General features: G+C 43.3%; 1 protein-coding gene across 2 annotated transcripts in view; it reads right to left on the bottom strand.

Annotated features, from left to right (window-relative positions):
• PDLIM4 (PDZ and LIM domain 4) overlaps window positions 1-20477 on the bottom strand; it is a 91696-nt gene extending 71219 nt beyond the window's left edge. The window contains exon 1 of one of the 2 annotated variants that reach the window (XM_089530686.1): window positions 20266-20477. In XM_089530686.1, the coding sequence (XP_089386812.1) occupies window positions 20266-20358 (93 nt within the window). In that variant the 5' untranslated portion in view covers window positions 20359-20477. The remainder of the gene's footprint in view (window positions 1-20265) is intronic. The other variant, XM_089530695.1, reaches the window with a different exon arrangement.
• Between the last annotated feature and the right edge of the window lie 3673 nt (window positions 20478-24150).

Genomic DNA, 24150 nt, shown 5'->3' with positions numbered 1-24150 from the left:
TCAGATATCACTTAGTAATTCATAGAGGCTAGTCCTGATTGCTGTAATATGAGGAAAAAATGTCAAATATTGATGGGAAAGGGAAGACCTTTAACAAAACGTTGCAATGTGGCATACTCCTTTTCAGTGTTACTTAATACAATTATATAGTTGTTGTGTCAGGAAAAAATAAGCATCAGACAAAACTGCTCCATAAACCCAAAACTGTTCAATAAAAAAGTATTCATTAAACTCAAGATTGCTCCAGCAGTTTGGTAAGGTGGAGGTATTCATTATATCAAAATAAAATAGCATTTAACCAAGATTAAGCAATTGGGTTATATCAAAACAATACAAATTTAATTGTTTAACACAGGGGATAAAACAATCATGACCAGCTATCGCTAGCTATTTCGGAAAAGAATAGATGAGCTGTTTAGGCACCCATGCAAGTTAACCACTGCCCTGGTGGCGCAGTGGTTAAATGCCTGTACTGCAGCCATTCACTCAAAACCACAAGGTTGCGAGTTCAAGACCAGCAAAAGGGCCCAAGCTCGACTCAGGCTTGCATCCTTCCGAGGTCGCTAAAATGAGGACCCAGACTGTTGGGGGCAAATTAGCTTACTTGCTGTTCACCGCTATGATCTTTGGAATAGCGGTATATAAATAAAACAAAAACAAACTCCCTTAGGGAGCAAAAAGAAACTACTTAAATCCTGTAGAGGAAGACTTAAGCTGGCCTTCTTACACAATAATGGATGAAGTGAGGAGTGCTCCAACCAGTTGTTTATTATGTCTAGACTAGAAAACCTTCCAGTCTTCAAAGCTATCTACTGTGTTTTGCAGAGAGATGAATAAAGCAGCAGTATTTTAGAGACATATGGTACCCTCACTTTAATCACAGGACCTCAGGGCTGAAAGAGATACCAGGCAGTGTCCAAACTAGTTCCAAACTAGTGTCCAAAGTAGTTCCTTCTTGATCAAAAGTTGCTGCCACAAAGAAGTCCCTGTCCTATGTTTCAACCGACCTAACCTTTCTTGGTGGCCAGAAAACTGCCAAACGCCTTCTGTTCAATCCCCACAGCCAGACAATTGACTCTTCTGTTTAGTCTCAACCTGGGCATAGTTATTATTTTCTGCTCTTTTCATGCACTCCTGAAATGTCCATGACTGCAGCTACACTGTGGAAAAAATGCAGTTTGACATTGTTTTAACTGTCACAGCTCAATGCTATGGAATTCTGGGGTTTGTAGTTTTGTGAGATATTTAGCCTTCTCTATCAGAGACCCCTTGCGCCACAACAAGCTACAAATCCGAGGATTCCAGAGAACTGAGCCATGGGAGTTAAAGCAGTGTAAAACTGCAGTATTTTTGCAGGGCAGATGTAGCCCTTGACTTTCTACTTTTTATATTGGTTGCATCACCAAAGGTATAATTCCCTTTTGTGTTTACCTGTAAATCTCTCAGGTTTGTCTGGCATGATGCTTGTTTCTTATAATCCATTCCCGGCCTTACTTTTCTCCCATGGGCCAAACCCATGTTTTCTGTCCAAAAGATTTTGGTCTCTGCTTGTGCTGCCTTGTTGCCTCAATCACCCTAATTAAGCAACTGTATTGCATATAGATACTTCTAAGTCATGGCATCCAATTGTGCTGTCAATTTGGTCACTTCCCTTGCATACTTGAGGAACTTTTTCTTTATGTGCAATGCCACAAATATTGGGGTTGGCTTGAAATCCAGAAAGGCTTGTTCCACATAATGGGGGTTAGCAGGATGTTTGTTAAGCCCTGTTAGCTTTCATAGAATAACAGTCATACAACTGGAAGAGCCATGTCATAAGGCACAATCAAAGCACTACCTATAAACAGCCATCCAGCCTCTGTTTAAAAAACCTCCAAAAAAAGAGACTCCACTACTCTGATTAGGAAGTTCTTCCTAATGTTTATGTGAAATTTCTTTTCCTGTCATTCAGATCCATTGCTCTGTGTCCTGGCCTCTGGAGCAGCAGAAAACAAACTTGCCCCATCCTCAGTATGACATCCCTTCAAATAATAATAATAATAATAATAATAATAATAATTTTATTTGTATCCTGCCTCTCTATCAAAGATAATCAAGATGGCTTACATATTAAAACTTTATACAGGCGGGATACAGATGGGCAAAAAGGGGTGTGTTCATGACGTCATGAAGGTAGAACCTTCAGACGGCCCTTACCTGAATGCCGCCATGAACACGCCGCCCGCACGCCCCAAGCGGGAAGAAGCGGCATTAAAAAGGTGCTGCTTTCCCCCCGCTTCTTTTCTGTATGATGCGCAGCTGCGCAGCTCCGTCTGTAAGCTGCTGCACAGGTACGCCAGAATTGTTACGCTGCTAATCTAAGTTGCCCATTTAAAAGCTCCGTGTCTGCTGCATCGCATAATGAGTCGAGGTCCTGGAACATGCGCAGTTTGCAGTCAGGCTTTAATTGCAGCGTCAGCTGCCATGCAGGTGTGGAAGCTGCAGCACAGCTGCAGCGCATTTTAAGACTCGTAACCCTAACCCTAACCCTAACCCTAACCCTAACCCTAACCCTAACCCTAACCCTAGAGCAACATGTATGCATGCACTGCTAGAATCGGGGAAAGTTTGGAATTTAAAGTGAACCCCTACACACATTCCTGTGCCATTTTCACCTAACAATAAAAACCCCTAAAACTTTAAATATTTACATATGTACAAGGGAGGTGATGGGGGATGGCAGGGGGACAGGGGTGGCAGCGGCGACAGTTGTGGCTGTGCATTGCAGATTCAGCAAGAGCGCGGGGACCAAAGGAGAGGAGGCATCCATGATGCTGGTGACATTGGCAACGTGCAAGCGGACAAGGATGCCAACACCAGCTGATCACCAGCTGGCAGGAGACCACCATTGTTCTTGGGCAGGGCGAGGGAAAAAGTTTTAAAGGGGCTTGGGCGCTTTAAATGTGCACATAAGCTTTCTGCCGCCGCTGCTGAGTGCCGCAGCTGCGCAGCTGCGCATCCGCCAGCCGGCAAAAGAAAAAAAAAGCCCCGTTTTTGGCCGCCCGTGAGGAAGCTGCCTCTCTCTTTGCAGCGTCCTCCGAGGCGGCGGTTTGGAAACTGCGGGTCAGAAACGGCCCCAGGTGAGGCGTCTTCACTGCCCCCCATGTGGAAGCCCCATCTCCTGAGCCACGCCCCCGGGGCGGGAGGTCTGGAGGCTCCGGATTCAGCAGAATACACCTCCAAGACGTCTTCCCCTGCCCGTCTGTATCCTGCCACAAAATCCCCCAAACCCCTTTCCTCCCTCCCCTAAAACAGAATTAAACAATGAAATATTAAAATGATCTAAATTATTATTATTGTTATTGTTATTGTTATTAACCTTTATTTATGAAGCGCTGTAAGTTTACACAGCGCTGTACATACAATCTTTTTAATTAGACGGTTCCCTGCCCTCAGGCTTACAATCTAAAAAGACATGACACAGAAGGAGAAGGGAGCGGTGGCGGAAAAGGGTAAGAGGTCCAGCAGTTCCTCTCTACCTCCGAGGCCTGGACCAAGGCAGATGGGCTGGAGGGAGGGCTTGGTTTCATAATGGATGGTTAATCTTCTTCCAGGGAAAATACATACTCTCAAGTAGGATAATACATATACAGTACATAGCAATACAGGAAATGGTTCGATAAACAGGCACCAAAAGAACATCAAATAGTAAGCGACAATTATGCAATGCCTAATAATCAACAATATTAAAATAATCTACAATAGAGTAATCTAATTAACATATACATAATGGGATTAGGCACGGGGCAGTCAAATATTTAAACATGGCTATCTTGTTAGCCCTTAACCTTCTCTTCTTCAACCTAAACATCTGCAGCAGGGACGTAGCCAAGGGGGGGATCTTGGGGTCCGTACCCCCCCTTCCATTAGAAAAATGAATGGTGTGTGCTGCTGCGCTGCCCCACCCAAGCCTCATTATAATGGTGGCACTTAGTCTGGACCCCCCCCCCTTCCTAAAATCCTGGCTACGTCCCTGTCTGCAGCTCCCTAAGGTACTCCTCATAGGGCAGGGTTTCCAAACATTTCAGTTTTTGTTCCCCTCCTCTGGACATATGCTAACTTGTCAACATCCTTCTTGAATTGTGGTGACTAGAAATGGACACAATATTCCAGATGAGGTCTGACCAAGGCAGAATAGAGTGGTACTATTACTTCTCTCAATCTGGATACTATACTCTTATTGATGCAGCCTAGAATTGCATTGGCTTTCTTAGCTGCCACATCACATTGCTGACTCATGCCCAACCTGTAGTCCATTAAGACACCTAGATCTCTTTCATATGTACTGCCATCAAGCATATTGTCACCCATCCTATATCTGTGCATTTCATTTTTACAGTCTACATTTCTCCCTGTTGAAATTAATTTGATTAGTTTTCAGCACAGCTTTCTATACTGTTACGGACATTTTGAATTCTGATCCTGTCCTCTGTGGTACCAGTAACCCCTCCTAATTTAGTGTTACCTGCAAATTTGATAGGCATGCCCTCTATTCCTATTAAATACAATGATTTACCCTTCTTCTGGACAAACCTAAAATCAAGGTCATGAAACCACCTTGGGTCCCTTGGAAAAGGCATTATTAGGAAAAGGCATTATTAGTCCCCATCACAACCATGCTCAAAAGTGTGGTTTTCCCAGAGGAGTAAATAGTAAGTGGTAGATGAGGTAGGTTGAGAGCCAGCATTGCATAGCAGTTTGAGCATTGGACTATGACTCTGGAGACAAAAGTTTGAATCCCCATTCAGCCATGGAAACTCAATGGATGACTTTGAGCAATTCACTGGATGACCTTGAGCACTCTCAGCCTCAGAGGAAGGCAAAGGCAAACCACACTCTGAACACATTTTGCCAAGAAACCCGTGATAGATTCATGTTAGGGTTGCCATAAGTTGGAAATGACTTGAAAGCAAACAATAACAAGATGGTGAACCATTGCCTCATTCCAAGTGCCTGTTGCAGCAGGAATTGATAGCATAGCAAACACACAAACAAGGGATCAAATGAAAGCAAAGTACACTTTTCCCTCCAGATTCGCTAGGGTTAGGAGCACAAGAACCCTGTGAATATGGAAAAACTGCAAATAACAAAAACACAATGTTTTTACTTGAGAGGACACCTCTCTAGGAATCTCTAGGTTCTCCAGTTCAACTCTGTGATCAACGTCCAACATAGAACTGCGCTGGAGGAGCTACAAATCCCTAGTAGAGTATTCTCTCTAGGAATCTCTAGGTCTTTCAGTGCAACTTTTAAAGTTGACCACAGAATTGCACTGGAGGACCTAGATATTTCTAGAGAGAACATATTAATCAAATCCGTGAATAATCAAATCCGTAAATATCAAAGCTGCAAATATGGAGGGATGAGTGTACGTTCTCTCCCATTCACAACTGGTGAAATGGATGAAATGTTAATGGACATGATGTGGCTTGTAACTGAGCCAAGGGAGTATAGAGCAGAAAGGGAGATCAAGCTATAGTTTTTTGTGGGTTTTTTGGGCTATGTGGCCATGTTCTAGCAGAGTTTCTTCCTGACGTTTCGCCAGCATCTGTGGCTGGCATCTTCAGAGAATGTTTGCCTGGAAAGGACTTGACTATATATATTGTGTGACCTGGAAAGGCAGGAGTGATTTGCATGTATATTGTTTGTTGCTAATTGCAGTCGTCAGGGTGTGAGGGTCTGCAAAAGAGGATTAGTGTCTGCTTGATTAGTGCTCATTGTCTGCTGGGAAACCCCTGACCCTGGGAGATTTCTCATTTGCATTTGTTGAGTCTTTATCTTGCTATCTTTCAGGACTGGTAACCAAACCTTGTTTACTTTAAGGGTTGCCTCTTTCCTGTTGCAATTGTCCAGGTGTTTGTGGAGTTCAGTGGCTTCCCTGTGCATCCTGGCATGGTAGTGGTTGGCATGGTCCAGAATTGCAGTGTTTTCAAACAGTATTTCATGCCCAGGATGGTTTGTGGCATGTTCAGCTACTGCTGATTTTTCTGGCTGGCCCAGTCTGCAGTGTCTCTCATGTTCCTTGATTCTTGTTTGCACACTGCGTTTGGTGGAAATACCTTCCCTTTGGGTGGCTGCTTGTCTTCACTCCTCTGGGTTTTTCTGGGCTTGACAGAAAAACCCACAAAAAACTATGGATGCTGGCCATGAAAGCCTTCTACTTCACATTGGAGATCCAGCTACTTACCATACCCAGTTGTGTGCATGTTAATTTGCAATACAACTTAGTGTCATGTGACAAACAAATTGTAATAGGCAAATCAGGCCAGTATTAGCAGCCAACAAAGCTGAACCATGAAGGATCAGTTCATAAAATAATGTTCATTACTCTATTGCAAAAACAGCAACAACTAAATCATCTTTCTCTGTCTTTATAATTTTCTCTATTTACACACACTTCCAACATTCCAACTTCTCCTCTAATTTTATTTTCTACTTTTCCTAGTAACTATTCATGTTCATTTAAATCAGCCAAGTACAATAATCTTATGATCCATTGTATTGGACTGCAAAATAATTCATTTGATTTAAAAAAAAACACCGTACAAAATGCAGAATGAAGCCTTGAATAATAATATTGTGTGTATATGTGTGTGTGTGTTCTTGTGTTATCTATAACAGCCACAAGAATTAACAATGAACATTTCCAATGAATTAAGCTAGTCAATTAAGATAAAGTGAGAGCTGGGATAGATATGACTTGTCTTTAATTCCCATGGCTTGTCCAACCTTCTGGGAACTACTATGTATGGCATCTGTTACAGCATAAAGCCTAGGAAAACAAAACCAACAAATGTCTTTGTGATCATCCAGCTCCTGATGTGTGGATCACTCAGCTCCATCCCATGGATGGGGGACTCGCATGTTTTTTTCACTCTGGAAAATGCAAGTGCCTGTTGCTAAAATATATGCTCTTAATTATGTATATCTGTTGCCAGTGAAGAGTTGAATTCTATCATGAATGAAGACAAAAGACAGAAAAAATAACACAGTGCTGAATTTACTCATCCATGTCACCCACTAATGATCCAACTGTTTCTCTTCCACCAGTTCATTTGGCTTCTTTTTGTCTCAGTTGGCTCACTTTGGTCTTGGACTGATGGAAGAAAGAGAAGCCTTTTTCTTTTCTGATCAGGATCAGGTAGTTCCTCATTCTGGTATTGATCACAGGAATTATGTGGCTACCCTAAGAGTAGCAACACCATGTATCCTTTTCTTCTCCTCTTGAGTAACAATGAATAGTACCGTACAAAACATATTTACTCTTCCCAACCCTTGAAACAGGCTATCAAACCTGGCCTGAGAAACTCTTAGCATAGTAAAATTATAATGCATATTTTGGGACCAAGATTTGGTGGGAGAGAAGGGCAGAGAGAGAAAGACAAGGAGACACAGGAGTTGGTAGCATCTACACAACTTCCATGTCAAGCTGAGAACATGGAAAAGGTACAAACTGGCTGGAGGATTCCAGGAGTTGTAGTCTGATAAAGTAAATTTCTCAAGCTCTGGTCAACTTTTGTCCAGTAGCCAGGACCAACTCTTGGTTTGAGGATTCATTAGAAAAGTGACCACTTCCTATAATAGTGAAATCCTGTGTTGCCTACCAGCAATAGCACTATTTAGTTTGGCACAGGGTGGCCTAGACCCACCATTTTAATGTTTCACAAACTTCCTGATATAATATCATTCTGTGAGGAAAGAATGCTGATCAAAGAGCTATTTTGTTGCTGTTTTTCAGAAGGAGCCAAAGTCAGTCATCAGTAAGTGCTGTCTTTGATCATGACTGCAATGAGTGTTGGATATTGCTAAGTTTATTTATTCACTCAATGTATTTTTAAATGACTCTTCATTTTATTGGATACAAGGAAAGCACTTAAATGCAGAAAGACTGAAATATGCCTTCTACTCCAATAAACAAAGCTAAAAGTAAATTTCTTTTATGTCTGTATCTAATCGAATCTCATGCTGCATTTCTTAATCAACAAAAGGACCTTTACATCACCAGGAACTTTCATCAAACATACTCAGATGTGTCCCAACAATATAAGAATGTTGACATTCCCTAGGTATTTTACACTGGGTAGTTAAGTGCTATGTTAATCTTGTATTAGTGCCACTTGCACAATTAATTTCCCCTCTTACTCTTTGCACAACAAAAAGGTTAATATGGCAGTGATCCTTTTTTCAACTGTTTTGTTTCTTTTACATAACTATATGCACAACAGCAGAACCAATCTGATTACCAGGCTATTAAATTTACTTATTCTAAACACAATTCTGACTTACCAAATATGGATGTGATGGACTGACAACCTGATCCTGTTGCCATTTTATGCCAGAGACAAGATATTAGCCCTACTGAATAATAGAATCATAGAGTTCTTAAGGGCCATCCAGTCCACCCCCTGCCAAGCAGGAATACACAGTAAAAGCACCCCTGACAGATAGTCATCCAGCCTCTGGTTAAAAACTTCCAGAGAAGGAGTTTTCACCAAATTCTAAGGCAGTTCTTACTCCAAACAGCTCTTACTATCAGGAAATTCTTCCAAATGTTGAGGTAGAATCTCTTTCATGTAGTTCAAATCCATTTCTGGGTCCTAATCTCTGAAGCTGCATACAACAAACTTGCTCTATCTTCAGTAGGACAGCCTATCGAATATTTAAACAGGGCTATCATATCACCTTTTAACCTTCTTTTCTCCAGGCTAAACATACTCACTCCCTAAGCCATAGATTCAAAGAATCACAGAAACATAGAAATGGAAGAGATGCCAAGGGCCGTCCAGTCCAACTCCCAGAATGCAAGAACCCACAATCAAAGCATCCCTGACAGATGGCCATCCAGCTTCTGTTTAAAAACTTCCAAAGAAGGAGACTTCACTACACTCCAAGGGAGTGTGTCCCACTGTTGAACAGCTCTCACTGTCAGGAAGTTCCTACTAAGATTGAAGTGGCATCTCTTTTCCTGTAGTTTTAATCCATTGCTTCAGGTCCTATTCCCTGGAGCAGCAGAAAACGAGCTTGCTCCATCCTCAATACGACACCCCTTCAAATACTTCTATAGGGTTATCGTATCACCTCTTAACCATCTCTTCGCCAGGCTAAACATTCCCAGCTCCATACAGTAAGTCTCTCCTCATAAGGCATGGTTTCTAGGCCCTTCATCATTTTAGATGCCTTTCTCTGGACAAGGTCCAGCTTGTCCACATCCTTTTTGAATTGTGGTGGTCATAACCGGACACAGTATTCCAGTTGAGGCCTAATCAAAGCAGAATAGATGGGCACTATTGCTTCTCACAATCTAGAGACTATACTTCTATTGATGCAGCCTAGAATTACGTTGGCCTTTTTAGCTGCTGCATCACATTGTTGACTCATGTTCAACCTGTGGTCTACTAAGACTCCTAGATCCCTTTCACATGTAGTCTTGCTAAGCTAGGTGTCCCCCATCCTATATCTATGCATTTCCTTTTTTCTGCCTAAGTGCAGTAGTTCACATTTCTCCCTGCTGAAACTGACTTTGTTAGCTTTGGCCCAGCTTTCTGATCATTTTGAATTTTAATCCTCTTCTCTGGGGTATTAGCTATTCCTCCTACTTTGGTGTCATCTGCAAATTTGATAAGCATGCCCCCAATTCTGTCATCCAAGTCATTGATAAAGATGTTGAATAGCACTGGGCCCAGGACAGAACCCTGTGGGACCCCACTGGTCACTTCTCTCCAGGGTGAAGAGGAGCCATTGCTGAGCAACCTTTGGGTTTGGCCAGTCAGCCTATTACAAATCCACCTAACAGTTACATTTTTTAGCCTACATTTTACCAGTTTCCTTGCAAGAATATCATTGGGGACCCTGACAAATGCCTTACTGAAATCAAGATATGCTATATCACAGCATTTCCTTCATCTATCAAGCTGGTAATTATATCAAAAAACAAACAAACAAACAAAAATCAGATTAGTCTGGCATGACTTGTTTTTGAGAAACCCATGTTGACTTTTTGTCATTCCTCAAGGCATATTTTCCTCACCTTTCATCACATTAGTTGCTCTTTTCTGGACATGCTCCAGCTTATAACTATCCTTCATGAACTGTGGTGCCCAGAAATGGATACAGTATTCCAGGCCTGACCAAAGCAGAATAGAGTGATACTATTACATCCCTTGATCTAGACATTATGTTTCCATTGATGCAGCTACATGGACTGTTGTCAAGCCAGGTTTCCCCCGTCCTCTTATCTGTGCATTTCATTTTTTTCTGCCTAAGTGTAGTACCTTACATTTCTCCCTGCTGAAATTCATTTTGTTAGCTTTCTAATCTATTAAGGTCATGTTGAATTTTGATCCTGTCTCCAGCTACTCCTACCCTTCCTAATTTGGTGTCATCTGCAAATTTCATAAACATGCCCTCTATTCCTTCATCCAAGTCATTGATAAATATGTTGAATAGCACTGGTCCCAGGACAGAACCCTGTGGAACACCTTTAGTCACTTCTCTCCAGATAAGCCCTGGATGCGGACCCTTTGGGTTCAGACAGACTGGAGCAAAGAGTTAGAGCACATTGTGATAAGGGAAAAGTGGCAACAAAAGGGAGCTTTCAAATTTGGGTCCCTGCATAAGTTTTGTGAGCTTCCCTGGGACTTGTCTTGCAGGTTGGAGTTGCATTGCTGTTCCTGCTTTCTTTCATCAGACAGGCTGAGAGAAGTGGTAGCAGAAGAATGAATTCTTTTGTGGGAGACTAGACACTTGAAGCTGTGTGGGGGAGACATTCTCTGGGGAAGGAGTACCTATACTCGATTCTTGGAAAGAGTCCTTTGTCCTTGAGCAGCTCCTATAGTTAAAAGCTTTCCCTTTCTGGCCCACATCAGTGTCCAGACCAGAGCATGTGGATTCTATAAACCCTCTACACACACACCGGCTGTGTCCTTCTCTGCCCTGATGAAGGATTGAGAGTCCCTCCTCTCTAGGGAGAAGCTTCTCCCTTGCACCTGGTCACCCTGGCAGCAGCAACTCAGCAGCTGCCTGAGCAGCAACGAAGAGGTCTCACATCTGCACTGATGTTTGCTGCAAGGCTGGCATGGGTAAGAGGCTTCTCGATCACTGCTCAGCCAGCTACTCAGTTGCTGCTCTCTGGACAACATGGAGTAAAGGGAGAAAAGGGAACAGGATGACAGAGAGCAAAGAGAACAGCAACTAAGAACCTCTCGTCTGCATTGGCCTTAGCTGCAAGGCTGGCACAAGCAGGAAGCTCCTTGGTTGCTGCTGAGCCAGCGGCTTGCTTGCTGTTCCCAAGGTGTCTAGGTGCAAAGGGAGCATGAATTTTCAATAAAAAGGGTAATGGTAAAGGTTTTCCCTTGAGAAGATTGTCTAGTTGTGTCCAACTGTAGGGGATGGTGGTTATCTCGGTTACTAAGCCAGGAAAGCCAGAATTGTCAGAGATGATTCCATGGTCTTGTGGCCAGCATGACTACACAGAGAACAGTAAACCTACCAAAAATTTGTGGGGAGGGGCGCTAGGGTTGCCATCTAAAAGTTTGGGGACCACTGGTCTAGGATGTGTGTTTGGTTTATGCTTGGCTTCCCCTTTCCACAGTATAACAAACTCTAGGAGAATATCATTACTCCCACCTAAGGATCCCACCAATTGATTCCATTAACCAGGTCATCCCTGTTGGTTAGGATCAGATCTAAACTAGCTTGTTGTCTCTACTACCTTCTGGACAATGATCCTGTCTGCTAGGCAAGTGAGGAATTTGCTGAACCTTAAATTTTTGGCTGAGTTTGACCCCCCAGCAAATATCAGGATAGTTGCAATACCCCATCACTACTACATCTCTCTTTTCTGAGAGCATCATCCATTCCCGCAATTTGCCTTGTGTGTGTGTGGGGGGGGGGGGGAGCCTGTAGTAAACTCCCACAATAACATCCATGTTGTGATCAGACTTTGTATATTAAAACGCTTTAATTTGTCCTGTAAAATCAGTAACAATCAACTTTTAAAAAGGAGATGGAAGGGTTTATGTTTTTGGTTCAGAGTATGTACCTTTATGTTTACATACATTTCCATAGTAACTATGAGCACCTGTGTCAGAAGAACAATAGCTCCAACACTGACATCATTATACTAACATAGTAAAAGTGCTGTAAATCCCCTCCATTATTTGTGTGTGTGTGTGTGTGTGTGTGTGTGTGTGTCTACACTTGCAAAGACTGAAAGTGTTTAGAGTGCCAATAGGTTTATTTTGTTAAGTTTCACAGTTGGACGTTAAATTGACACCATGAATAATTTCTTTTGTATGATTTCCTATCCTGGATGATAAGGGTAGCCAATTGATTGAAATAATTCATTTCACATACTAACTCTAGACTACTCTAGTTCTCAGTGGGGTAGAGTATATAGTGGGCCCTTGTTATCTGCTGGGGTTTGGTTCTAGGGTCTTCCATGGATAACAAAATCCATGAATGCTCAGGTCCCATTAAAATCAATGGCATAGTAAAATGGTATCCTTTATATAAAATAGAAAATCAAGGTTAGCTATTTGGAATTTATACTTTTTTGGAATTTTTTCAAGCCATGAATACTTGAATCTGTGGATAAAGAAATCTAGATAAGGAGGGCTGACTGTACTATTAAATATTCAAGGAAAGAGTAGTTTGCAATAAAGTCCAAAAGTAAAGATATTTTACAAGGTATTCTTGCCATTTAAGGACCAACGTACTGCTACAAATTTAACAAAACGGAAGCCAGTTAAACGGAAAGTACACATAGAGTTGTTTCACCAAAAGTCAGGAACCAATTGCTCTTATGCAGAGGAAATAACAACCACTAACACAGTATGATGAGAAGCGCCATTCATGCTGTAATTGATACACATATGCCCATGCTGATACACCTATAAATATGATTCAGCTGGCAACAGTTGAAAAAGCCTTACGTTTGTGCACACTTATCTCTCCTCCTCCTCTGTGTCTTTGTCATGGCCAGCCAAGATCAGCTCTCGGAGGATGAGGAGGAGGATGAGCCTCCTCCAGAGCAAGGGCTGATTGAGGCAACACCAGGTGCTGTTCCTGCCCTGCCAGGTCCCAGCTGTGATCCTCCAGCCCCAGAGGAGGAGATTCAACCAGGTCCTAGTGCTGAAGAGAGGCCTTTTATGGTACCACTGCCTAGTGGGGACTCTGGGGACGAAGCTTGCATGCAGGTGCCTTCTTTCAAAGAGAGAAGAGCCGAGAGTGCTTGCAGGCGCAGATCACAGAGAATTGCCGAGAGGCAATTAGCCAACCAGCCTCAGGTGGCATGAGGGAGAGTTTCCCTTACTTAAGTGGGAGAGAGACTAATGCTGGTTGCTAGAGTTTATTGCATGATCTCTCGGTGTGATTGCTGTTAGCACTAGCTCCTAGTATCTGGATTCTTTGTTACCTTGACCTTGGACCGGACTTCGTTATCTCTTGGCTGTTTGACCTTGGACTGTTTGACCAACGTTGTTTCTCGGTATCCTGACTTCGACTTGACTCTCGGAACGTTTGGACTTCTGGAATTCTGAACTCGGCTTGTTTTCTCGGACTGCTCCCAGACTGATTCCTTGCAAGGTCTGCTTTACTTTCACTTCCACTGTGCTAAGGTTCTGTTATCGGCTACTGTCAAGTACCTGCTGGCAGCATTCCCGGACAGTCTTCAGAAAGAGGAGACTGGATATATCTGCTTCCATTTTCAACCACCAGTGGTAGCTCATTATGTCTGAATTAAGCTAAACTGTGCCTAGTGTTAACAACAGTTTGATTAAACCAGCCAGATTCCAACAATGGTTAATAATCCTGATTTACTTCAAACCATTGTTAACACCAACCAAAATTCCAGATTAAGCTATAATGAACTGTGGTTAGTTGAAAACAGAAATGGGATCACCATAAATCGACAAGTGACTTGAAGGCGGACACACACAAGCTCACACCTAACAACGAAAACCATCATAATGAAATCATTTGTTCATGGGAGGAAGGAAAACTAAATCATAGACAAAGCATTTGTCCTGGCTTAACTTTTTAACTCTACAGAAATTGAAACCTAAATCTGAATTGTAATAAAACATTTCATTTCTTATCTTCTACATTTGATTAATCAGAATAAAATTATAATGAACACCTAAAAAACAACACTAATTTTGAAGTCTACAGTCTTGAAGCACCTCCCAAAAAAGACTAATAAAAATTACCCAAGCTACGATAACTTCTACCATGAATCCTCCTCAATAGGAAATTCCACCACCACTACCACCATATGGCATAAATTTGAGATGCATCCTTATGTGCACATACCTGAACTTAAGGCTCACTGCACACTGAAAGATTTAGTTCTCTGTAAACAATAGCAGGATTGAACTGATTCTCTACAGCAAATACTGCCCCTCAAGACCAAAGGGTGGCAAGAGGAAAGATGGATATAAAGTAAGCAGAATGCGTTGGTGTCAAGAGACCAGCTGCTTTTCCCTGGCACATCTATTATGGATGTCTGCATTATTTTACTCACTCTTCATCAGTCCCTTGTCTCATATTTCTTACCTGCTATTATAGTGTCTGAATATTAATCCCCTCATTAAAAAAATGAGCTTTTAATAAGCTTACCAAGTTAAGAATATGTTGATTCTATATTATAAAGCATCATAGCTAAATATATTCAAACTAAATGTTAAAAATATAATACTGTAAAGAAATTGCAAACTTGTCTGTCTTTGTCATTTTCTTTTACAATTTCAGATGTAAATCCCATTTACTGCAATGAATTCCACTGCACAGAGAAAGGCTGCATATGTGAAAACACCTTTTAACAGCTGTTTCTCCTTGCAATATCTGTGACAGCTTTATGAACCATTAATTTATATCTATCTCAAACACAAATGGCTACAAAAGTAATATAAACAAAGCAAGTTGTCTAGTTAACTTCAAAGAGGAACGGGGGAAAGGCTCAGGCCTTTTAAGATATTGAAGTGGCCAAAGTTCACAAACTTGCCTTATAAAAAAGACAAAGGAGATCTGTACTGTACCAAATCATGAAACGGATTTATAACATAAATCAAAATGGAATTATCTAAGTAGAACAGGATCATGTTTGCCAATTCATGTAAGTGTACCAAGTTTGGCATTTTATGCCAAAAGAGACTAAAAGACTGGTTTTAATCTGAACATTAAAATTATTAGGGTCCTTGCTTTGGTATGTTTTTAATTAATTATATTTTTAACTTAGTATTTTAAAGCATTTTACATTTTTGACTTGTTATATTAATGTGGTGCTTTCATTGTGTTTTAAAATTGTACTCTTTTATTGTTTATGTTTGTGCATCTTTTATGAGCTGTCTTGGGTCCAGTTTGGGAGAAAGGCATGGATTCTGAAATATTATTTTAATACCGAATGGAAAAGTCGAACATGGGAACTTTCACAAATATGTTTTAATAAAATTTAAGATTAAATGTTCTCAGTGTCTATGATACTTCCTTGAAAGAAGAAAATAACTTTAGGCACAGCGCCCATATATATAGCTACTCAAACATCAGCTCTATGGACTGTAATGGGACTTGCTTCCATGAAAATGTGTCTAAATCTACAACCACAAAGTGGTTTCAAAGTAGCTTTAAAAATAATTGTTCTTAGGGAGCTTATCGCACCACTTTAAAAAGCAACTTACCACTCCTGAATTGAATTTTAATTTAGGCTACATCCTGATCCTATTGCATGGCTTTTTTCTCCAAATCTGTCATCCGAGTACAGCCTGGCTGCAGCCCGTGTCCCTTAATGTGCTTCAGCTGTCATTTTTCAAAGTCAGAAAGTTCCCGATTCTGAAAAATGGACTCCAAAGCATGTTAAGGAATGTGAGCTGCAGCCACATACGCTGTACTCGGATGGCAAATTTGGAGAAAAAAGCCATGCAATAGGACCAGGATGCAGCCTGAATTAGAATTCAATTCAGGAGCGCTAAGTCGCTTTTTAAAGTGGTGTGATAAGCTCCCCGATCTTTATTAAACAGTAAATGGTCATAACCACCAATGAAATTGCTTCAGGACACTAATTTGAAAAGCAAAATGTAATGCTGTTTTTTTAATTACCAAGAATCGTTGAGTTAAAACACAACTCTATACCAGCCATCTTGGGAAGTATAAAGGAAGGGGGACTTCCAGCTAACCTTGTGGGGGGAGAGAGGAAAGCTTGGATTGAAGTCTTGATTCAGTCATTGAGGGGTGAGATAGTAAGCGCAGATTCCTCCTGCCCGCATACCAATTGACTCACCCTCCAACATGGTGGAAGAGGAGAAAAAATAAAAGTGGGTGAAATAGAGAAAAGGGGGCTTTTCCAATCACAACTATACATCTGCTACAATAAACAGTTTAGCTGAAGTCTTGACTGGTGATATATAACCATCCACTGTGAGATCCTGACTGAAAAGCCTTTCCTGCAGACTACAGCAACATAGGGACAACCTGACTGTAAACTCATCTGCTCTGTCAGTAGGGCTCTCAGCCACAGAGGTCTAAGAAGCGTTAAGAATGCTACCCAGGAGAGCTTGAGGGAAATTATTTTGGGGGGGGAATACAACTGGCTGGAGGATTCTGGGATTTGCAGACCTCCAAAAAGTCACTTTCCTCAAGCTCTGCTTCTGAGAGCCTAACTCCCTTGAACATCATGGGATTTACTTCTGAGGAAATCTGCAGGTTTGGATAGAGTCCATGGCAGACAGTGGCTACAATAACAGTGGAGGGTGGGGCTTGTGGGCCATCCCCTCAGGAGTTGCTTTAACACTTTTTGAGGAGTGCCTTCCTTGCCGCCTTTGGGCCAGCCTTGCGTCTTGGCTGCCTGTGCAGCCAGCAGGCCTTTCCTTACCTTTGCATGTCATTCCAGCTGCCATTGTCTCTCCAGCTCTCTCCAGCCCTTTCCCTACATTTCCCTCCCTCTCTCCCTACCTTTCAAGTGTTAGAATATTGTTTTATGAAACTGATTCTTACCGTCCCACAGGGGTACTGTGTTTCAGAGATGGCTCTATTTTTTTAATGATAATAAATAAATAACAACAACAACAAAAGCTATGCCAGCTAAGTAGGGCAGACAGCAAGGCAGTCAGAAGACTGATACGACTCTTGTGCATCACCAAAGCAGCACCATTGTGCAGATGCAGAGAGGTGTGATGGTGATTGTTGGCATACAGGTATGTTTCCATTTCTTTAAACAATGAAATTGCTGTGAGACAACACTCTGGTGTGATAAAATCCTTACATTCATATCCTAAGCATGTTTACTTAGAAATAAGTCTAACAATGCTCAAAAGAACCTACTTCCAAGTGTGCATAAAGCTGAAGCTATGATGTGATTTCATGAAAACATTCACAGATGTTCTGTAGTATCTAAATATGTGCTCTCTGTTACAGGAAACTCCATCTTTTGAAGTAAGCATTTCAAAAATTCCCAGAGAGAAAGACATATTGCCAGTTGTCAGACTCCTCCTGGAAGCAGCTGGCTCAGTTCTTTCACTAAGTATGGTCCTATGGCATGTTCGCTTATTTAATGAAACACAAGTGTATCTGTATCCACATCTAAGGAACTGGAGATAAACCATGTGCCATACACCGAACATTTCTCCATTATTTACACAGCAGTGCCATTTTCACTGCAAGTAAATCCTGAGCTCTCATACCTAGCAAAACAAACCCTTCATTATCAAAGTTATAGGAATTCTTTAGGGCATGAACCCTGAAGTACAACACAGTCCTAAACAAATATCCAACCATTGTACCAACCTTGCTCTGTGGCAGGCAAACAGAATATAAGACCAATAAGCGTCATGTGTACAAAACGAGAGAAGTGTTCATGGCAGCAAAAGTGATTGGAGTTTAATAGCTATGGTTAATATTCAAATGGCTGGATTATCACCTGCTTTTGTTTTCACTTTCCCTATAACCCAGTCATGCATTCTCTGAAACCTTTCAGAAAAATAAAACATGATGCAGGGACAACACAGTAGGCACACTACTTATTCATTTATCACAGGTATTTCATACAGTTTTTTAATTACTATGACTCCACAGTAATTATTATGTATAACAGTCTGGTGGGATGTGTTTTTCAGAAGTCACTGTGTTCTGCAGCACTGTCTATTAACACAGCAATAGTGGTTTGGGCATTGGACTACGATTCTGGAGAGCAGGGTTTGGTTCCTTGCTCAGACAAGTCACACAGCCTTAGCCCCAGAAAACCCTAAGAACTGCCGTCATGTTGCCATAAATCAGAAACGACTTGAAGGCACACAACAACAACTGTGATCCAAACAGCAGGAGTGCTTCATCCTGCCACTGTGGGATGCAGCATTCCCCTGTGCTTGGATTACCAGTTTCTAGTAAGTATATTTAGGACTGCAAGTTTAGACCCATAGCCCAACCCCAGCACTTTTAGTTTACACATTAAAAGCCATTGCTTTCAGCAAAATGTGCTTCCAAGTAAATATGCATGGTCTCAGCCTATTCATGAGTTTCAAGCTGTCCCTTTATAATTCCATTAGTTTCTTGAGAGACATTCCTGGAAGCCCTGCAGACCATGAATTGCCTTCTTCCTCTAGTTCTCCACAATACTGAGATCAAAGCAGTGAAATTGACTCAAAAGAAGACAGGCCTAAAAGATGAAGAATGGGCATTCTCTGCAAGGCAGAGGCACTCACTATAAAGGCATTATATGGTGGGCAAATTCACCAGCAGTTCCTCCTTTTAGTCAAACTTCTTATGCCCCCCCCCCCCCCGCCGCCAGCACCCTGGACGGATTTCACAGGGCTCTGCATGCCAGTAAAGAAACAGGAGTGCTGTTAAACTATAACCCCATCTTTCCTAGGCACTCAGCAAACTCCTTCTTCTGTTTTTAAAGATAGAGTACTGGTTTTCCAGGCTGGGCTCCAAGAAAATAACTAGCCAGTCTAGCACAAGCCAACCCGTGTACAGCAGGCCCAACACACTGCTTCTCCCATTGTGGCTTCCAAATTGAGAAAAGGAAGAGACAAGGAGGAGAGAGGCAAAAGAGGCGGACAAACAAGTTCTGAACTCTCCTGGAAAGTGCAGTAGCTGGTGGGCAGCATCCTGGACCCCCTCTGGCCCTTTTCAGAGGACAGTTTCCCGCTTCTGTTCCCGCAGCTCCCAAGGTTTGCGGCCCCTGACAAACAAAGGCATCCTTGCACAGATCAAGCCTGAACTCTCCCTGGAAGCCAAGATGACCAAACGGAGGCTTTTGTACTTTGGCCACATTCTGAGATGGCATGACTTGTTGGGTGCCTTCAAGTCCTTTCCGACCTATGGATACCCTAAGGCTAACCCTATCATGGGTCTCTCTCGAGGAAGGGTTGCCATGTCCATAAGGCAATAATGCTTCAATGACAGGCTCTAATGCAGTAAGGATAGGGGAAGAGGAAAGCAAGAGAAAGAAAGGCTGCAGGCCAGATGACCTCTAGGGGTAGAAGTGTTGGCCATATACCAAATCCAATAACATCCAAAGGTAAGGATGTTAAAGGTATCATTGCTTGGATGCAAGTCAGATGGTTGGATTCAGTCAGGGAGGTCATGGCCTGACTCTCCAAGACTGAGGTTGAGGACAGGGGGTCTTGGGGGTGCCTCATCCACAGGGATGCTATGAGGGATAGCTAACAACAACAACAACAGCTGAACTGAGGGTGTGCAACAAGTGCCCTGCCCTGGGCGGCGGGTGGAAGACAAAGAGGAAGAGGAGATGTCCAGGAGCCAGGGGCAGCAGTGGCCCTGGAATCCTTTGCCAGGCGCCCAGGTTGACTCTGAGGAGAAAGCAACTCAGGGGGATAGAGGCTTACAAAGATGGTGAGAGAGAGAGAGGGCAAAAAAGGCATCCCCTCAGCTTGACCCAAGGCGTCCAAAATGGACCCAGAGGGGCTTGCTGAGGGTTTCCCTGTCGGGGGGCCAGAGGTCCTCCTTTTCCAGGACCTGTCCTACATTTCAACCTTCCGTCCAGGTGGACCTCCAGAAAGGCCCTCCATCCTGAGCCGGACTAAGGAGTCCTATTTCGAGGCAGCCCAGGGCCAGCCAGTCCGAGCCAATCCTGCCCTGCAGGAACTCCCAGGCAAAGCCCCCCTCCCCCCCCCCCGGGACAGAGGGCCCTCCAGCCTCTGCTTAAGGGCCTCCAAGGAGGGGGTCCCATGTAGGTGAAGTCCTTGGCGTTTGGCTCTCCCGGCCCTTCCTTACCCGGGAGATGGTGAGCGGGGCGCTGAAGTCCTTGCCGCCCACCAGGCGGAAGCCCCAGGGCGAGGGCCCGCTCAGCAGCACCCTCTGGGCCATGGCTGCCCTCGTCCGACCGAGGAGGAGGAGGAGGATGGAGCCCCAGGCGGGAGCGGCTCCTCTGCCTCCAAGCGCCTGGCAAGCTCCGCTCGGGCTCTCTCTCGCTCTCTCTCTGGGCTCCCCCGAGGAGGAGGAGGAGGAGGAGGAGGAGGAGGAAGGCGGGCCCCTGCGCTCTCAGGGCGGGCCAAGGGCGGCTGCTGCTGCTGCTGCTGCTGCCTCTCGGTCCTCCTGAGCCTCCTCCTGGGCAGAACGAAAGGCGGCTCTCCGTCCTTCCTCCGAGGCAAAGCCCTTGCCTGCCCCTCCTCCGGCGGCGGGGCTGAGGGGGCCAGGCCCAGCCAGAAGGGCCAAGCCATGGCTCCCAGCAGAGCCTGTGCAGTCACTTGGGCCCCATCAGCAGAAGGCGCAGCCAACGACAACAGGGCTGGAGCTGCAGGGAGGAAAGCCTCACTGCCCAGTTTCAGCCCAACCTGCCGCCTTCTCTGGGGGCTTCTGGCTTTCATCATGGGCTAGTGCCCCATAATCCCCTTCCCACATTTGAGCCCACAGGGAAGGAAGGGCCAGGAATGCTCTGGATCTGCCTGGAGAGGGAGAGCTCTGAAGACAGCCCCACAGGGAAGAAAGAGGCCCGCCGAATGGCCACCCCACTCTCCTATTCCTCCATGCCAGGTGCCTTTTAGGGCTCTCTCCCTTGGGCCCAAAGAGAAGAGCAGAAGGGACAGGAGGAAGCTGAGGGTGAGATGCCAGATTCATTTTCATGGGAGTGCATGATATCCTATGATCCATTCCTGCTGGCAAGAGACAACATTGATATCAGGATATTCCTGAACATCTGTGGAGGACTTTTCATTTCATAGACTCATAGAATCATAGAGTTGGAAGAGACCGCAAGGGCCATCCAGTCCAGCCCCATTCTGCCATGCAGGAAATCCAAATCAAAGCATCCCCGACAGATGGCCATCCAGCCTCTGCTTAAAGGCCTCCAAGGAAGGAGGTCTTGCCTCTTTACTTCTAACAACTTAACCTAAAACTGTAGGCCTAGCTAATTCCCTGGGATGTTTGCCCCTCAGTGCTTCTGTTTTTGGAAACAAAACACTGGGTTAACATGGCAGCACTGCTCCAAAACACTGTACGCACACTCTGTAAAATGTAGGGAGGGAGGGATTTTCATGTTCTAATTTGTTACTCTTTGGGACTCTTGTTATTTGTCTGTTCAACACAGATTCCAATTTTATCTGGAGAATTTCAGTAATTAATGTTTGATACGAACACAGTTTGCTCTTGCCATCTTGTGTTGAATAATCATAACATTAGCTAATCTTGTTTTATTTATGATGAAAGATCATAAAGTGTTTCTCTATTTGTGTGACAAAAAGTTCATGTATATAAGATCTTTGTTCCTTCTATGTGTTAATGTTAATTTTCTTTCTCCTCCTCTCTTTAACTCCAGGTGAACTGTCTTCATGAGTAATTGGGTGCATATATATGTCTCCGCTTTTAACTTCTATTATATAACACTCCAAGGGTAACCAAAATCATGTTGCCACCTGAGGTAGACTAACACATGCTCCTGTGCCCTCCAGATGAGGTCACTTTCCAATAAAAACAAAAGTATACATTGGCAATAGTCTTAAATCCAGAAGTCAAAGGTAGCAATGCTAGTCACTGCCTGCAGTTTGTCTGGATTCCTAAACCATATCCTCCAACATGTCAGAGAGGAAGGCATGGACATGTTTGTAAGATGTAAGCCTCCACTGCCAATATCAAGGATCATTACTTCACTCTCCTCCTCCATCGCCCCATGCCCACAATGTTATACAATACCAAAGAGTGTTCTCCACCTGCCGTATACAGTTTGTTCCCACAGGCTCATTGAAAAGTCCAAGAGCCTGTTTGCTCAGTTACCAGTATAGTTAGTGTACACAAGACATGGGAGACACAGGCTAAAATCCCCATATAGCCATGAAGATGTAACCTTGGGCAATCCATATAGATTACATGGTTCCTTATTTTGTGCATCATATGATGTGAACTAGAGATAGGATACTTGTACTATCTCCTTGGAGATTAAATTTACAGAGATTTTCTAGGGATGCATTTTAGATTGTAATCCCATGTGGCAGTAAGAACAGTAGAGCTTACTTCTGAGTAAACATGAAGATGATTGTACTAAACATAAGCAGGGTTTACTTCTGAGCAAACATGCAGAAAAAAGAGTGACCCCAATGAGCTCTTACAGTGTGTACTGTTAAGCATCCCTGTATAACCCACAGAGTATTTGTGGTTGGTTGGAGATAGCATGTTTTTCATCAATGATCTTTCAGGTTCCTAGGAAAAAAAGAACTGTTTGCCCTAAGGCATGTGTACATCCAGGTAAACAAAACCATCAAATCTAAAGTGATCCTTTGTTCCCCCAAATAATCTGCATTTCCACTCAAAACTTGAGACAAAGGATCTTTTCACACCCAAAGCAGTAAGCCAACTTCTCCCTGTTGTCATCTCAGCCAAACTTCTCCATCCATCCATCTCGGGGATATCACAATCCAATCACTGTTTTTGTTTCACTCAAGCTAAAGCCATCAACCAGTCCAGAATCCCATTGACGATTCTTGGGGCTAGTTTTGTCCAGGGCTAGTTTTAAGGTATAAACCTAACCTCTGCACACACAGCTGGCATATACACCCACACTCTGTGTATGTTCTGTGTTGTCCTCAGACCTTCCAGTCTGAGCTACTATAGCTTTTCATGGTCTTCTCATCAGATAGGTGATTATAATCCAACTGCAAACCCCTGAAAACTCCCCTGTCCCGTTTCCATATTTTCATTCTGGTTAGCTCTGTATGCTATGTTTGTTTGAACTGCTATCTTTTGGCTGCTGAAGGGGGGGATTGCACTCTGCATTTCTCTAAACAGAACCTTCTTAATTCATGCAAAACCTGGAGTCCTCCCTGTTAGTAATGATATTCACTGGTGCGCACAGTCCAAGGGTTACCTAAGCCTCTTGCAAAGTGAATTTCCCCAACATTAGAAGTCATGCCGGCAGTTGGTAGGAACCCCCCAGCCCCCGTTCCTTGGGTAACAGTATTAATAATTCTGCATTCAAAATATTTCACAATTTGAAATTTACTCCTCACATGCTTCCACCCCTTTATGATGATCATTAAGAAATCAAAGGTAAAAGCTTTAAATGTGAAATCACTTGCATTTTTCCTCATCCTAACACAGGGTGTAAAATGGTTCTGATCCTAAAGATTCTTACTTAGGAAGTTGGCAGTTTATTGTTGCTGCTCCATTATCTTGTGCTGGGATGGGAGAGAAGAGTGCTCCCTAACTGGGCTGTATAGAGCTGGTCTTAGACTGGCCCAGTGGGCAGGCATGGCAGGTGCAGGCAGGCAGGCAAGCAGGCACTCAGTTGAATAGACTGGATTCTGCCTTTTACCCACAGTGTTTAGCTGAGAGTCTAAAGAGCTGAAATGCATTATCCCCACATGCAAGCAGCAGTACATGTTTTTGGGCTTGCCTCTTGCTTGACTGTGTGATGGCTGCACTTGCATCATAGTAAGACACTGAAAGTCACTTCCTAAACATCCAGCTTTGCCTCTTGCTTACTCCCCTTTATCATTTTTCATCATTGCAGGTGCAGCCAAAACAATAGGCTTTTGCCTGGGTGATCTGCACACACTCCCTTGAGGTGGGAGACTCCATGTCCACAGGCAGGTTCACTTTCTCCACTTGCTTCAGCTCCACCTTTTCATCTCGTCTTTATCTCATCATACAGCTAAACTGCTGTGAGCT

Source organism: Sceloporus occidentalis, unplaced genomic scaffold, assembly GCF_023333645.1.
Source record: "Sceloporus occidentalis isolate IW3139 unplaced genomic scaffold, rSceOcc1.0.p SCAF_1, whole genome shotgun sequence".
In the NCBI taxonomy this organism is placed as follows: domain Eukaryota; kingdom Metazoa; phylum Chordata; class Lepidosauria; order Squamata; family Phrynosomatidae; genus Sceloporus; species Sceloporus occidentalis.
Note: the sequence above shows the minus strand (reverse complement) of the source record. Positions and strands in the feature narration are given on the sequence as shown.